Source organism: Juglans regia, chromosome 13, assembly GCF_001411555.2.
Source record: "Juglans regia cultivar Chandler chromosome 13, Walnut 2.0, whole genome shotgun sequence".
In the NCBI taxonomy this organism is placed as follows: Eukaryota; Viridiplantae; Streptophyta; class Magnoliopsida; order Fagales; family Juglandaceae; genus Juglans; species Juglans regia.
In genome coordinates, this window is record NC_049913.1 from 10,998,856 (window position 1) to 11,014,265 (window position 15,410).

At 39.8% G+C, this 15,410-nt stretch overlaps 2 protein-coding genes across 4 annotated transcripts; both read left to right on the top strand.

Annotated features, from left to right (window-relative positions):
• The first annotated feature begins 914 nt into the window (after positions 1-914).
• On the top strand, positions 915-4,846 carry LOC108999459. Of its 3 annotated transcripts, XM_018976347.2 has the most exons (4): positions 915-1,296; positions 1,394-1,614; positions 2,747-2,897; positions 3,001-4,846. In XM_018976347.2, the coding sequence occupies exons 3-4, from the start codon at positions 2,753-2,755 to the stop codon at positions 4,482-4,484; spliced, it is 1,629 nt and encodes a 542-aa protein (XP_018831892.2). In that variant the 5' UTR covers positions 915-1,296; positions 1,394-1,614; positions 2,747-2,752; the 3' UTR covers positions 4,485-4,846. The 3 variants fall into 3 exon arrangements, with proteins under 3 accessions (XP_018831892.2, XP_018831896.2, XP_018831897.2); XM_018976351.2 differs by lacking the exon at positions 1,394-1,614; XM_018976352.2 differs by lacking the exons at positions 915-1,296; positions 1,394-1,614 and adding an exon at positions 1,741-1,915.
• Positions 4,847-12,254: 7,408 nt separating this feature from the next.
• On the top strand, positions 12,255-15,170 carry LOC108983759. Its single transcript, XM_018955516.2, has 2 exons — positions 12,255-14,676; positions 14,924-15,170. The coding sequence occupies exon 1, from the start codon at positions 12,848-12,850 to the stop codon at positions 14,489-14,491; it is 1,644 nt and encodes a 547-aa protein (XP_018811061.1). The 5' UTR covers positions 12,255-12,847; the 3' UTR covers positions 14,492-14,676; positions 14,924-15,170.
• The last annotated feature ends 240 nt before the right edge of the window (positions 15,171-15,410 follow it).

Here is a 15,410-nt window from a genome sequence, read left to right on the forward strand (position 1 = left end):
TTAATTAGTCCAATGCAACTCATTTAAGTAGAACTCAACTGTATTTTAGACTTAATTGATATTTGGCTAGTCCGATACTAATGGTCTAATTTAAGTCCATAAATGCACAAGCTATAGAAGTAAAGGTGGATCCTTTACAGTGAATGAGCATGGAACCAAGGTGTGAAGGATAGAGAAAGAGAGTGACTCCTGCTGGTGAGGTAACAACCCATTTCGCTAAATCATGCGTACGAGAATTTGCATTACTCAAAACATCAGCAGTACAACTCCAATCTAGATGGATCTCCACTCTCCAGTATATGATCCAAGTGATTGAAACTGAAAGCCCCAATATTGATGTTTTGCAACACCTCTGGGATGGTTTTTCCAAATTTTTAAATAAAATATAAAAAATATTTTTTTGAAAAAAAATTTAAAATAAAAATTATATTAAAAAATTATATTCTAATAATAATATTTTTATTCAATTTTTTTTTTATTTTCCAAAATCGCATAAAACATCTTAATTAAAATTATTTTGTTATTATTCATAAACTATCTAACTATTATTCATAATTTTTTCATCTAATTTCAACTTATCTCATCTGTATAATCAAACTAGATATTACTTGTCATAATGTACGATGACAAGTGTTATAGTTATGAAAAAAAGATTTTATAAAAATAAATTTATAATTTAATATATCTTTATGTGATATATTAAATCTATTTTATAATAAAAATATTTTTTTAATTTAAATATTATATCAAATTATAATTTATAAATTTATTTTTGATCAAAGCATAAATGAATGATTGCTCACAAAAATCGAGAGCTAATTATGGGAGGACTTTATCGTAATTCCAGAAGTGGGCCGGTTTTGCTATATAGGGCCAAGGCCAGACAACGCTCTCGGGTATCTGATTAACCCGGTTTTTATTTTTTCCACTAATTTTTCACGAACCGTATCTAAATTCCTTTCCCCTTCATCGTCCTCCTTCTTTACGACTTTTCTCGGATCCAGCCCAGCGTTTCCTCCGATAAATTTTACAACCTTCAATTATAAATCGAAGATTTGTTCAATTCTCTTTGTCCTCTATTAATTGAACCCAAATTGAATTCACGCCATTGATCATACCCGATTTTCGATTTAGGGTTTGTAATCGGCCCTTTAGACCATTGCAATCCTTCAATACTTTATCGTTATCTCTTCTATTTCATGATTCGGTAAACTCCCCTCTCTTTCATGCACGTATTTCTTAGATTGTCTGGACCCGTTCTAATTTCTAGGGTTCTGAAGCGTTCGGTTCGCTAAGGTTTGTTCTTTCTTTAAATTTCTTGAGGGTTTTCGTTTCTTTTCTAGCGATTTATTGATTTCTGATCTTTTTATCCGTAATTTCTCCGATATACCAGCAATTCGGGTGTGTAATAGCTTCGACTAGGGTTAGGTTTTCAGAAAGATTTGGAACCTTTGTCTTTGGTGTAATTAAGTTGGGGATGCGTTCAAGGGCATAGGGAATTCACCTTTGGCGTTTGATTCCGTGATATCTTAACTGAATTAAGGCTTCTAGGGTTTTACCTTGATCTCTTCGACACTTTTCTTTTGCGGTCCTTCGAATTGACGAATTTGGGAGGTAAAAAGCTGGCTTTTACTATTTTTTTTATCTTTGTTGTTGATAATTTTATTACTAGTTTTGCGTCATTAGTTTATTTATTTATGGTTTTTACATAGTTTTAAATCTTTAGTTTCTATTAGTTCACTTACTATACAATGTGTTTATTAATTAATTGTTAATTATTTTAGGTTTTCTCCATGTGTATATTAACTGGATATCAAGTAATGCCATCTATGGCTACAATAGACTAGCAGCAAGCAGAGTTGCATGTTTGGTTTAATAAATTTTGAATTACCCATATGCTTACTGTGGTATCAAGGTGATAATGCTATGATCTTTGATTTTATCGTAATTTTTTAACTTTATTAGCCAATACTTTCTTTCAAAATATATGGATTTCAAAATTTGATTAAGGCTCTCTTTTTCTGTTATGGGCTTGATTTATCCTTAAAATTTTTTAGGTTTTTAATATTAAGTCAAAGCTGTGATGTTGAAATTAATTAGATGTCATTTTCTCACTTGTTTAAGATTTTGGGACAATTTGTGATTAAATATTGTATCAGAGCAATGGTCCTAAACCTTGACTCTACTCTACCTTCTAGTGAAAATGTAAATTTCTTTCACGATTCAACATCAGGTTCATGTACTGTCTGGTCCTGCACGTGAGGTGGAGTAAATATTATATAAATTATTGAAGTTCACAATCTTATTGGCTTAAGCTCTTAGAAAATATGTGATTTAAGTTGTTTAACATGCTTTATATGAATTTCTGTAATCCCTTGTTAGAAAATTGTGTTGTCCTATAGGGATTGGATGCTGCAACATTTTGCTGACCATTCTTCTGATGATGATTTATTCATGTATTATTGCTTCTCCTATCATGCAATCTGTTTTTATCTGTGTATGATAGTGACGTGTTTGTGTTTTGTCATGCATGTAAACCATAATAAAACACTATACATAACTCCATGCCTCATGCATTCAGTTTTTGTAACTTTGGGTACAGGCACAAATAGACATGCTCATCTTCGGTGTATTGGCATGTACAATAGTTTCTTTGTCTGTTTTCTTTCTGTTACAGCTTCTGTTCTGAATTCTGTGAATGATCTTGGTGGTTGTAGAATTTAACTTTTAATTGTGATTCTTGCAGGTTAAGATGGGATCTAAAAGGCCTTTTGATGCTGAAGAGTTCCCGGAGCTTCACTGTAAGCACCCAAGGAAGCTTGAGTATAGCAATATGCCAGATCCATGTGATGAACTTGTTTCTTGTGATAATGCCCCACAGGAACCTATTATTTCAGGTAGAAATAGGTGGCATACAATCTTTTGGTATGTGTTATGGAGCACTAGCCTGACTGAACTGCGAGATGTATGTTGATGTTTGACATATTTTATATGAAACAGGGGAGTATGAGGATGGCCTTCATAAATTTCAGTGGCATGAGGCACTTGAAAAAGACACTGTCACAGATGTTTCAAATTTAGTTGACAAGGGTTTCGGGACCAATGACCCCTTGTCATTGGTTTCCAGCAGTTCTAGTGAAGAAGATGCTAGGTCTGGGGCATCGGCATACTCATCTATTTATCCAGAATATTTTGAGTTAGATTTCCCACGAAGAAGATTTGTTCCATTTGAGGATGCCTATCATTCTTTCTTGGATCATTTTCCTAGAAAGCAAGTTCCCATTGGTACAAATCACCAAGCCAGTATTCCATTGTGGGGCAAACTCATAAATGAGAACAACTTAGACATGACAGAAAAGCTTACTCCCAGCATTGATGATGGTGGCAGTGAGGAGATGCTGATGGGGGCTTTGATTGTCCCAATGCCTGATCCAAATTTGTCTATAGACAGGGGTGACTATGCTGGAGATGGTAGGACAGATTGTCACTGTCTGGATTCTGGCTCTATTAGATGCATTCACCAACATATTATGGAAGCACGGGAGAAACTTAGAAGAACACTTGGGGAAGAAAAATTTGTGAATTTAGGGTTTTCTGACATGGGTGAGGAAGTGGCACACAAGTGGACTGAAGAAGAAGAGCAGATATTTCACGAGGCTGTTTACTCCAGTCCTGCATCCTTGGGTAGAAACTTTTGGAAACACCTATCTTTGGTATTTCCTTCTCGAAGTAAATCAGAGCTTGTAAGCTATTATTTCAATGTGTTCATGCTGCGGAGGCGTGCTGCTCAGAATAGGTCTAATTTGCTGGACATAGACAGTGATGATGATGAGTGGCATGGAAGAGGCTCTTATGAGGTTGGCGAGTCAGAAGAAGATGTGGACTCTGCTATCGAGTCACCTGTTGATCAAGATACCCAGGCCGATTCCTCTGAAGAAGATGATGGTAGTGATGATGACGATGACAATGATGATGACAACAACAAAGATGGTGGTGATGATGATTGCAATGGTGATGGTGGCGATAGATCTGGTAGAGATGTTGTTCTCATAGAAGATGGTGGGATGAATCTTCCGTCGGATGCACACGCTAAGTTGATTGATGAGAGTAAATTTGACCCCTTGGTTCAGCATGTGGATAAGACTTCAGGGAGTGATCAGGAGGATCTCAGTGCACAAGATGACTCATGCCTGTCATTTGATTGTCAAGCCAATATGACTAGCTCCTGTGATCCTGTTAACAGCGAAAATGCTTTACAAGTGTGTGGAGTTAAGAGTGAGCATGCCAAATGTTTGCACAGCAAAGATGATTGGTCTAATGATTCAGTGGGTCAGTTCAATTTACTGGAGCCCTATGATGCTAAAGCTTGGGATGGCAGCTGCCCATCAGCTTCATTAAAAGGTTTTGATCTTCTATCCACATGGAACATGATTGAAGAGATTTTTGGGCAAGGGACTTCAGATAAAAAGGTGATGGATGATTGAGGCATCAACTGGTGTCCCTTGAGATAGGTATCGATTTCTTAGCACACTAACATATCTGGTGCGGCCTTTGCGAGAGGGCCAAGATTTTGAGGCTTTGGCAGGTGGAATTGTCTTGCAAGAATTTTTTTCCCTAAAGCGTGGGATATCTTGTTTTCCATTATCCTGGTGTACATCCTTTTTTTCCCGGGTAAATAAGTGTTACAAGAAGAGGGGGTCAGCATGTTAAAATGTTGTCTACATCCTCGTTGAGTCTGTTATTTGGTAACTAGTGCTTTCGAGGAAATGCCTTCTTGTACGTCGATAACTCTTGTATATTTTATTCAGTCCGTACCTCTTTATTGGGGTGGAAGCCAATTTTGTTATATATCTTAATATTCACATGTAAACTTTATATTGAAATGGGTAACGCACTGCTCAGTGGTTAAAACGTAAATGTAAACTGTACAGAGTTGAGCACAGGACTTCCTACTTACTGGACAGATTTGAGAGCAGATTGTATTTCTCTTTGCAGATACTGATGCATTACAGAAGCCTCGAGCAAGACTTTGGACCTCAATTGCTTCGTACTTTTTTTTTTTTTTCTCAACAAGGAGTCCTGTTTGGATTTGAAATTCACTTCGAATCATCTTATCTCATCATTACAATTTTTTCAAATTTTTATATAAAATATAATAAACAATTTAATTACTTCAAATTTTAAAATAATAATAATATTAAAAATAATATTCTAATAATATTTTATTCAACTCATCTAAAATTATCTCAATTCATCTTTAAATCTAAACGGGTAAGAGTTACATATTAACACAAGAGCGTCTTTACTATTGTGAAAATCTAACAGACAAGGGAGAATAGAGATGAGAGGAATTACCGTTGTGAAAATTTAACAGACAAGGGGGAATAGAAATGAGAGAAATGTTTCCATAGATATCGATGAAAGTTGCTCATTGCGCAATAGAATGCTTCTCACTTTACATTCTTTTCCCCTTTAAAAAGTTTACCGGAAATGTGAGATGAATTGTAGTCTGTGTCCTAACTCCTCACTCCTCAGCTCAACGAATCAAGCTAGAAATATTTGTTGGACCAGGCCTACTTCTGGAATTGCTTATGAGTGGATCTGCCAAGCACTTGTGCTTGCTTTAATGTTGTAGAGGATTTGGGAAGATACTGAAGCTTTCCAACAACAAGTACTTGATCTGTGTATGGACACATGGTATTACGTTCTATTATAAGATGTCATGTTATTAAATATGAAAGATATTAATAACTTTTCCAATACAATGATACGGGTGTCAATTAAGGAAGTGCATAGGAGGATGATACGGGTGTTACGAATGGCAAGTGAATAAGGGGAGCGGCAACGTGAAACGTGATCAACGTGATCGTCGAGCTCGCCCATTAGGAAACTTTCCTTTTATGTGACTTTTGCTCTGTTTTGGGAATATTACGTTTAGTTTTAATTACGTATGATATTTTGGAAAAGTTGAATATTGTAAGGAGTACATCATTGTACGAGGAAATAATGGAATTATGCAGAAAATTATTATTCAAACTTGTTTTGAAGAGGCGGGCTCCATTTCTTGTATTTTATTTTCATCATAGGTAAGGCACATCGTTTGGATCCGACGTCCTTCCCAGTCGAACCTCGCATAACCCGTTCCGTCGTCAAGGCCCCTTCTAAATGATACGCGGGCAAATGTAATTTTTCCACCTCTTCAGTTTGTTGATAATCGAAGAATTGCTCCACCCTGTAAATCCAACTCGTTGGATCCTCCAAACCATTATATTTCAGAAAGTCTAATTTTGCAAATTTTGGTGCTGCTGCATTCTGCCGACCACCATTATTCCTTCCATTCCTGTTTCGCGATCCAGAGTCTTCTCCCTCGCCATTGCCTCTGTTAGCGATAGAGTCCACCTTCGCGCTGGTTTCTTCGAACCTCTTCATGAGCCTTTCCATGATACTGCCGAAATTCGCCATATGCTGCTCTAGGCGTTTGATTCGGGAATCTGCCATGACCTGCTCTGATGCCAAAAAGTTACGAGCCTTGACGACGGAACGGGTTATGCGAGGTTCGACTGGGAAGGACGTCGGATCCAGACGACGTGCCTTACCTATAATGAAAATAAAATACAAGAAACGGAGCCCGCCTCTTCAAAACAAGTTTGAATAATAATTTTCTGCATAATTCCATTATTTCCTCGTACAATGATATACTCCTTACAATATTCAACTTTCCCAAAATATCATACGTAATTAAAGCTAAACGTAATATTCCCAAAACAGAGCAAAAGTCACATAAAAGGAAAGTTTCCTAATGGGCGAGCTCGACGATCACGTTGATCACGTTTCATGTTGCCGCTCCCCTTATTCACTTGCCATTCGTAACACCCGTATCATCCTCCTATGCACTTCCTTAATTGACACCCGTATCATCCCTCCCCACTTCAATTCGACACTTGTCCTCAAGGTTGAACTCAGGAAATTGCCACTTGATCGTTGAAATATCCTCCCAGGTGGCTTCAGCTGGGTTGGACCCTTGCCAATGAATGAGCGCCCTTGCTTTGTGCCCTTGACCACGAACAGCTAAGACAGCTTGCGGCTGTAACGGAGTGGAAGTGAGAGCAGCCTCGGGAAACTCCGTAGCCGCTATTTCCTGTTTTCCCAATTTCAGTTTTAACAATGACACGTGAAACACCGGGTGAACGCGCGATCCTTCAGGAAATTGGAGACGGTATGCCACTGAACCAATTCGTTCCAAGACCTTGAATGGACCGAAGTATCTAGCTGCTAACTTCATTGTGGTCCTCCTCTCTACAGATTGTTGCCGATATGGTTGTAACCGAACATAAACCATGTCACCTGTTTGAAAACTCCTCTCTTGATGCCCCTTGTCATATTGCAGCTTCATACGATTTTGAGCTTGCTGGAGTTTAAGCCTTACATCTTTCAGAAGTTGATCCCTCTCCATGAGTGTCTGTTCCACCGCTTCTACCCTTGCCGTTCCAGGTACATATGTGAGTAGTGTTGGAGGTGCCTTTCCATAAACCACCTCATAGGGAGACCGACCCGTGCTAGAGTGGCTACTGGTATTATACACGTACTCTGCCCAAGGTAACCATTTGGCCCATGCTGCAGGTGTGGAACTCGTGAAGCAGCGCAGGTACATTTCTAGGGTGCGATTGACCACCTCCGTCTGGCCATCCGTTTGCGGATGATACGATGAACTGAAATTGAATTTAATGCCTTGCAACTCAAAGAGTTCTTGCCAGAATTTACTCGTAAAGGTGGGGTCTCTATCACAAACAATGGACGTAGGAAGTCCATGCAACTTGAAAATATTTTCAAAGAAAACTTGAGCCACTGCCGCTGCTGTGAAGGGATGTTTGAGAGCCATGAAGTGAGCAAATTTCGAAAAACGGTCCACCACGACAAAAATTACATTTTTCCCTTGCGAACTCGGCAATCCTGTTATGAAATCCATGGAAAGGTCCGCCCACACATTGATCGGAATCGGAAGTGGTTGAAGAAGCCCTGCTGGTTTGGCATGTTCACTCTTATGTCTTTGGCAAATATCACATTCACGTATAAATGCTTTGATCTGGGACATCGCTCCATGCCAAAAAAAAAAAACAGCCTTGAGTCTTTGCCAGGTTTTGTGGAAACCTTCATGCGTACCTGCATGAAACTCACTGATAATGAGTTTAGTCAAAGGAGAAGTTGGTTTCAAGAAAATTCTATTTTTATAGAAGATCATTCCAGACTTGATGCTCCATGGTCCGATGGCTTCGCCTGCTTCAATATTTTTTTTTAAAGTCTGTAACACGGGGTCGTTCGATATTTCCTCTCGGATGGTGTCTGTCCACAGAGGCAGCGGCATGCTGATGGCAAATGCCCTGTTCTCCTTTCGAGCCCCTTCTTCCCGTCTGGATAAGCTATCTGCAGCCGAATTTTCCCGTCCCTTTTTATACTCAATAGCAAAATCGTATCCCATGAGTTTTACTAACCATTTTTGCTGTGCTTCCGTAGCTATGGTCTGGTCCCATAAGTATCTCAAACTTTTCTGGTCCGAACGTATTACAAATTTATTTCCGAGAAGATAAGGCCTCCATTTTTGAATAGCAAAAACGAGTGCCATGATTTCCTTCTCATATGTGGATCGGCTTAAGTTCCTTCCTTGTAGAGCCTTACTGAAATAGGCGATGGGTCTCCCTTCTTGCATGAGGACCGCTCCTAACCCGAATCCGGAAGCATCGCACTCGATCACGAATTGTTTAGAAAAATTTGGAAGAGCCAAAACTGGACCAGATGTCATCGCCTTCTTGAGTTGCAGAAATGCTGCCCCTGCTCCTTCATTCTAGCCGAAAGAGTCTTTTTTTAGCAGTTGTGTGAGTGGGCGTGCAATCTGTCCATATTCGCGAATAAAGGCAGATCATCCATGAAAAATTCAAGCCAGTAATTATTCTCAATTGCATCCTTAAACTGTTTAACCTTTGCTTCATCAAGATCCAGAGGACAAATGACAGCCTTCTCCACATTTTTTCCAAACTTTATTTGGATCTGGCTGTCAATCAGTTCATTTCCACCAAGGACCTCGCCGAGACCACCCCATTTGTGAGCTGCACTGCCCAGAGGACGACAAAACGGAAGGCTGTAATAATTGTAGGTTTCTTGTGGATTATTATAGGGGCCAACTTTATTTACCCAAAGGGTAACTGGGTCATCTTGCTGATACTTGTGATCTGACTCGGAGGCGAACAAGGAGCAGAGGAGGAGAAAGAGGAGGGTGACAAGTGAGAGAGATCAAAGCGACCTTGGGAAAGTCTGGACCGTCCATATCCAACGCTCGCCGGTGATCTCCATGTCCTCTCCTTGACGACGGAACGGGTTATGCGAGGTTCGACTGGGAAGGACGTCGGATCCAGACGACGTGCCTTACCTATGATGAAAATAAAATACAAGAAACGGAGCCCGCCTCTTCAAAACAAGTTTGAATAATAATTTTCTGCATAATTCCATAATTTCCTCGTACAATGATATACTCCTTACAATATTCAACTTTCCCAAAATATCATACGTAATTAAAGCTAAACGTAATATTCTCAAAACAGAGCAAAAGTCACATAAAAGGAAAGTTTCCTAATGGGCGAGCTCGACGATCACGTTTCACGTTGCCGCTCCCCTTATTCACTTGCCACCCATTAGGAAACTTTCCTTTTATGTGACTTTTGCTCTGTTTTGGGAATATTACATTTAGCTTTAATTACGTATGATATTTTGGGAAAGTTGAATATTGTAAGGAGTATATCATTGTACGAGGAAATAATGGAATTATGCAGAAAATTATTATTCAAACTTGTTTTGAAGAGGCGGGCTCCGTTTCTTGTATTTTATTTTCATCATAGGTAAGGCACGTCGTCTGGATCCACGTCCTTCCCAGTCGAACCTCGCATAACCCGTTCCGTCGTCAAGGCTTGTAACATACAACCAACACCTTGTTCTCACCATGATTACAACTTTTAAGCTCTGAAAGAATGGCTAAACCATTCGGGTGTGTTACGTGGGAGAGTTAACAGAGAGTTCTTGTGAAGATCTCTCATGCATGTTGTTAGGAGTTACAAGGCTCTAACGAGTTGTCTGGTCATAGGTATCAAGCGAAGAGTGTATATAGAGTCGTGGGTGTGAAGGGAGAAAATCCCTTACATTGAGCCAAGAGCAGGGCTCAGGTTACAACCTAGATATGAGGTTTGGGTAGAACTACGTCGAAGACATGGGCCAGACTAGAGCCCAGGTACACAATAGTACTTGAGTCAGGGCTCAGGCATGATGTCCGGGTCGGGTCCTGATCATTACAGGAAGTACAAGCAAGACTTAAGAGGGAATGAACCTAACATTCGGTGTCAGACGAAAGGGCTTGCGACGGTTTACACCCAAAATTAATGAAAGACATGCCGCATTCAATGCGGTCCAGAGCAGAAGGCATGTCGCATTCAATGCGGCCCAAGGCCCGAGCAATACCCAGCCACCCTGAGCACTTTATAGCTCGGCAAGGTGACGCCACAAGGGTAGCTCGGCGAATCGACAGCGCAAACATATTATCTCCTGCTATAGAACACCCCAATATCGTGGAGACCAGGTCGTTAACTATAAATAAGACAATACTAGCCGTAAGCGAGGTAATCAATCACAATCACCTTAAACTCTCATCTTCTTACTATTTATTATCTCCATCACCATTACTGATTTAAGTATCGGATGATCAACGGACCCCGAGGTCCCCCCTAGTTACTGTGCAGGTGATCGCTCGAACACTGCTGGCATAAAGTTACCCCGGCTCGCGAAACACGACATCAACAGTGAGTGTAATCTTTTATCCTTCAGCATCCGAGAATAGATGAAAAATATAGTGATAAAGAGGTTACTTGCAGGTTGTTCTTAATGTCACGCAGAAAAGGAATTCCACCAAGGAAAAGGTGCACTTTGCTCGACACATCCAATAAAAAAAAGGAAATCGAATCCAAACCAACAGTCCCCTTTTTCTATAGTTGGGATTGCACATTTGGCAAGCAAATTATTACAGTGATGGGATGAAATTGATGGGAATTGGATGAATCTATACCTCGTAGCCTAATGTGGACTGCTCTTTACACAGCCTTCATTCCTTTTTCGCTATATTCTTTTCAGATATGAGTAAATATCTCTTGTTTATTAATGAAAAGAAATGCATCATAAGGAGGATGACGGTTCAACAAAATCTTAAAAAAAATTGGAAATTGGTGCTGAATATAGTCACCAGGATCATCCTTAAACAGTTATTAACTTATTAGAGCAATTCATTGATTATATTGATTTGAAATGACTCATACAGTGGATGATATAAGTCAACAAAAGATTGTGCACGAGTTTAATTATATTGCAACGTTTGGTTAAAGAGCTTCAGTGTTTAGAAAAAAAATGCTATTTCTTGATAGACATGGTTGAGACTGGTTAATGTACTCTCGAAGTGGAAGGAGAGTTGGACATTCTGAAGATTGAAATTGCAGAAATTCTGAAAAATCTCAATTCTGCTTGCTTATGTGAAGGTGTGGGTGGTTTTATGAGGTTCAGAGGATGTTTTAAAGGGAGGAAAGATGGCTGCGCATGGCAGAAAGGGACGAGGATGTTGGGTGCGTTTGAAAGCAATGGGAAGGGCAAGAGAAGCGGCAGATGTGTGGAGGCAATTTGGATACCATATATCAATATCACCATAGAAGAACAAAAGCGAAATCCAGAAATACAGAAAACAAAATGATATTGAAATAGAAAAAGCAGGCCGAAATCTCAAGTGCTAACGAGTGGAATAAAGGGAGGAGCTTTTCCCTCTATCCTGAAAGTGATCACTGGAGGAATTCGATGAGTGCAATTCATAATTAACAAATCGAAAGAGCTCAATCAATATTGATTCGACTGTTTCAAATTATCACTTCACTTTGGAGCCATGGCTGCAGAATGGCCTCGCTGCAATATATGTACAGATTGAAATTTATTCACTAATGACAGAGATGAAAAATCCCATCTTTTTTTTTTTGGTTTAGTTCCCAAGGTCAAAAGAAAAGGGGGCATTCTGCAAAAAGTACCAACAAATGGAAAGTGAATAAAAGTGGATTCGAAACGAAATATGGCAATATTATTTGTTTGTGAGAGCTTACAAGCAAGACAAAATTGAGGCGTAGTTTGGATGTTTCAGTTCAGTTTGCCATATCTATCACTCCTTACTCTTTGGGATCCTCAAAACGCCCATGAATCCTGACCGTCCAATCTATCAGCGAAAGGTTCTCAACCGAGTACACGTGCTGCCTATCTTTTTATTCCCTTCTTTAGTCTTTTGCCTCCATGCATGGAATTCTCCTCAACTACAGCACAAACAAGAGAGAGAATTTAGAGAGAGAGTGACACAGTCATGCCTTTGCGTTGATTGTTCTTCATAGGCCTGTTCGTCGCCATCATTAGCGACCCTTTTCTGCACAATTTCGAATTTTCTTTTCCACCCCATTACATTTATGAACATTCAAGAGGAGATAGAGTACATGGAGATGGAATTTAAAGGGACCCCTACTGTGGGTCGGATCTCGTACTTCACCAAACTATCACATCTGAGCCCTTTTTGATTCCTTGTTTATCACCACTGGTAAAAAAAAAATAGAAGCAAGAAACTTCGTGATCTGCAGCCGAACTTCTCGATCTGGGTCCGCTTCTCTACCGTTCTGGTGTTCTTGTTGGAACAAGATCATGGAATGTAGCGTTCTTCGGGATTTGAGGTAAGACTTTGTTTTCTCATTTTGTTTTGTCTCCTGGGTATCGTTGGTTTGCGCGATCAAATTAATCTATGGAAGAAAAGCACAAAAAGAAGTTTGTGTGCAAGTTTTGCAACAAGAGATACCCATGTGGGAAGGCCTTGGGCGGTCACATCAGAACCCACATGAATCAGAATTCAGCTGAGAAAGAACAAGTAGTCGAAGCTAATGCTGATTTAGTGAAGTTTCCATCTCTGGATGGTGGAAAGAATAGCAAGAGAGATTCTGGGCCTGAAACTGCTGGTTGGAATTCCAGTTACGGTCTTAGGGAGAACCCCAAGAGAACATGGAGGTTTGTGGATTCAGGAACTGGTTCACTTCAGGAAAGGGTTTGCAGAGAATGTGGCAAATGCTTTCAATCATTGAAAGCTCTCTGTGGTCACATGGCTTGCCACTCAGAGAAAGAGAAGCTAATTAGCAAATTTGAGGACCACTCAGGGACTAGTGAGAATCAAAAACCAGAAATGGACACTCAGTCAGTTACCGATACATCAGCTCCGAGGAAGCTTAGGAGATCGAAACGAATGAGGTACAAGACTCTTGATACTTACCCTTCTGTTTATACTTTGGCAAATGGTTCCTCATCTGTCTCGGAGATTGAACAAGAACAAGAACAAGAAGAGGCGGCAATGTGTTTGATGATGTTCTCTAGGGACTCTGTTTGTAGAGGTGGTTTGAATTCTGTGGCAGAATCTTCGAATAACAATTCTGTGGTTTTAGAGGCCAAATCATCGTCTATCGATTTAAAAATTACTGTGAAGAATGTTGGGAATTATGTATCTGACATGAATGATTTTGTAAACCTGAAGAGGCGAAGTGACGAGTTAAAAACTTCAGACGTTAGCCTTTCTGATAATTCTGATTCTGGGTATTTTAGGAATGGACCCAAAAAAGCTGAATCAGATGTTTCTGTTGATGGGTCTATTGCGAGTGGTGAATTTAAGAAGCCCAAAGTGGAATCTGGATATGGAACTGGATGCTTTAATGCCGAATTGGGTAAAAGTTCAAACAGATTCAAGTTTGTGACGTCTGAATTTGGGAAGGAATTGATCAGAAATGAAGGATATGGTCAAGTGGGGAGAGCTTTCGTCATGTGTAATTCAAGAATGAAATCCAAAAATGATTCCCACAGTCCTGAATTTTTGGAGGGTTCCCACAAGAAGATGAAAAACGTCTGTTCCAATATCGAAACCTTCAAGAATACTCAGAAAAGAAGCAAACAAGAGTGTGTGAACAGTAAGATGTGCTTCCACTCTCGCCGCGCTATGGGGCCACACAGAGCTAGCCATACACAGATCAGTGGCTGCCGTGAGTCCGTACATGATAGGGGTGAAAACAACATAGAAACTGATTCTCTGCCTGTCCCAAAGCCTTATAGTAAAACCGTCGAGTCTTGCGGTGTCAAGACCTCCATTAATCGAACTATGCCTGTTCATTCCGTGAAGAGATTGGGGACAAAGAAAAGCAAGGGGCATGAGTGCCCAATCTGCTTCAGAGTTTTCCGGTCGGGGCAAGCTTTAGGTGGTCACAAGAGGTCCCATTTTTTTGGAGGTTCTGGAGAAGGAACTATTGTGCTCAAGCAAGAGGTTCCGGAGTTTCATGGTCTAATTGATCTTAACCTTCCTGCTCCTGTCGAGGAAGAGGCAAATGGGCCTGCCGAGTTCATGCCATGGTAGGTTTCAAACATCCACAAAAGCTCGATTTGCCGCTGACCAACTTTGATATTTTTTGTCATACTTCCGTGATGATGCGAGGGTGTATGTACAGACAAGTTGGCCAAATTTTTTCATTTTCCCATTTTGCTTCAGATTCAAGGGTGTTCATTTGAGCTAAATGTTCCAATATTACAGCTTCTGGCACCGTAAGCAGCACCTTTTTCTTGCTTTTTTTTTTTGTTTTTTGTTTTTTGTTCTGTTTTCTGGGCTGCAGCATTATTTCTTGCAATTGAAGTTCTTCATTTATTTGGTCACTGTTATTAACTCCAGACATCTATGTCACTTTCGTATGTGAACCGAATTAGTTTTACTCTTTTCTAATTTTTCTTTTTGACCCATTCCATTAATACTACTAGTACTACTTCGATGAGTGACTGTGAACTCTGATTTTAGGTATCCGCTTTGCCTTTCTGAAGGCACTGAATTACGACATCTCTGCTACACTGGGCTCTGACGAGATTTACTTCCAAGCCTTGCAAAATTGTCCCCAACATTTTTCACCTCTGGACCAAGCAGGGTTGAGCTACTACTAAGGCTCTGACCTCCACCCCCAGTATATAGGATTTACTTCATCTAAATTCACTGTTGAACAGCTTTTCTCTTGCTTTTGATTGTGGGTTTATAAAGTTTCATGCTAAAGATTGGGACTTGAAGTTCTTAAGGAAATTTCCTTCTGAAGTTTGATGCCTAGCACTATGCATTCAAAGTTCATAAAACACTGCTATTTTTTTTTTTTTTTGTGAAGTCCGTGCTCATTCTCAGAACCTTTGAATTTGCCGGCTGAAACGCATATGATATTATCTACTTCGATGCACTCTTTTATTATATTCCAAAGTGGAGAGTAGATCGAGGAGGTTGTGTAACACTAACGAACAAGGAT

Coding starts and splice junctions, on each gene's coding strand:
- LOC108983759 (XM_018955516.2), top strand. CDS start 12,848: ATGGAAGAAAAGCACAAAAAGAAGTTTGTGTGCAAGTTTTGCAACAAG.
- LOC108999459 (XM_018976347.2), top strand. CDS start 2,753: ATGGGATCTAAAAGGCCTTTTGATGCTGAAGAGTTCCCGGAGCTTCAC. Junction 2,898..3,000: donor ACAGGAACCTATTATTTCAG/GTAGAAATAGGT, acceptor TATATGAAACAG/GGGAGTATGAGGATGGCCTT.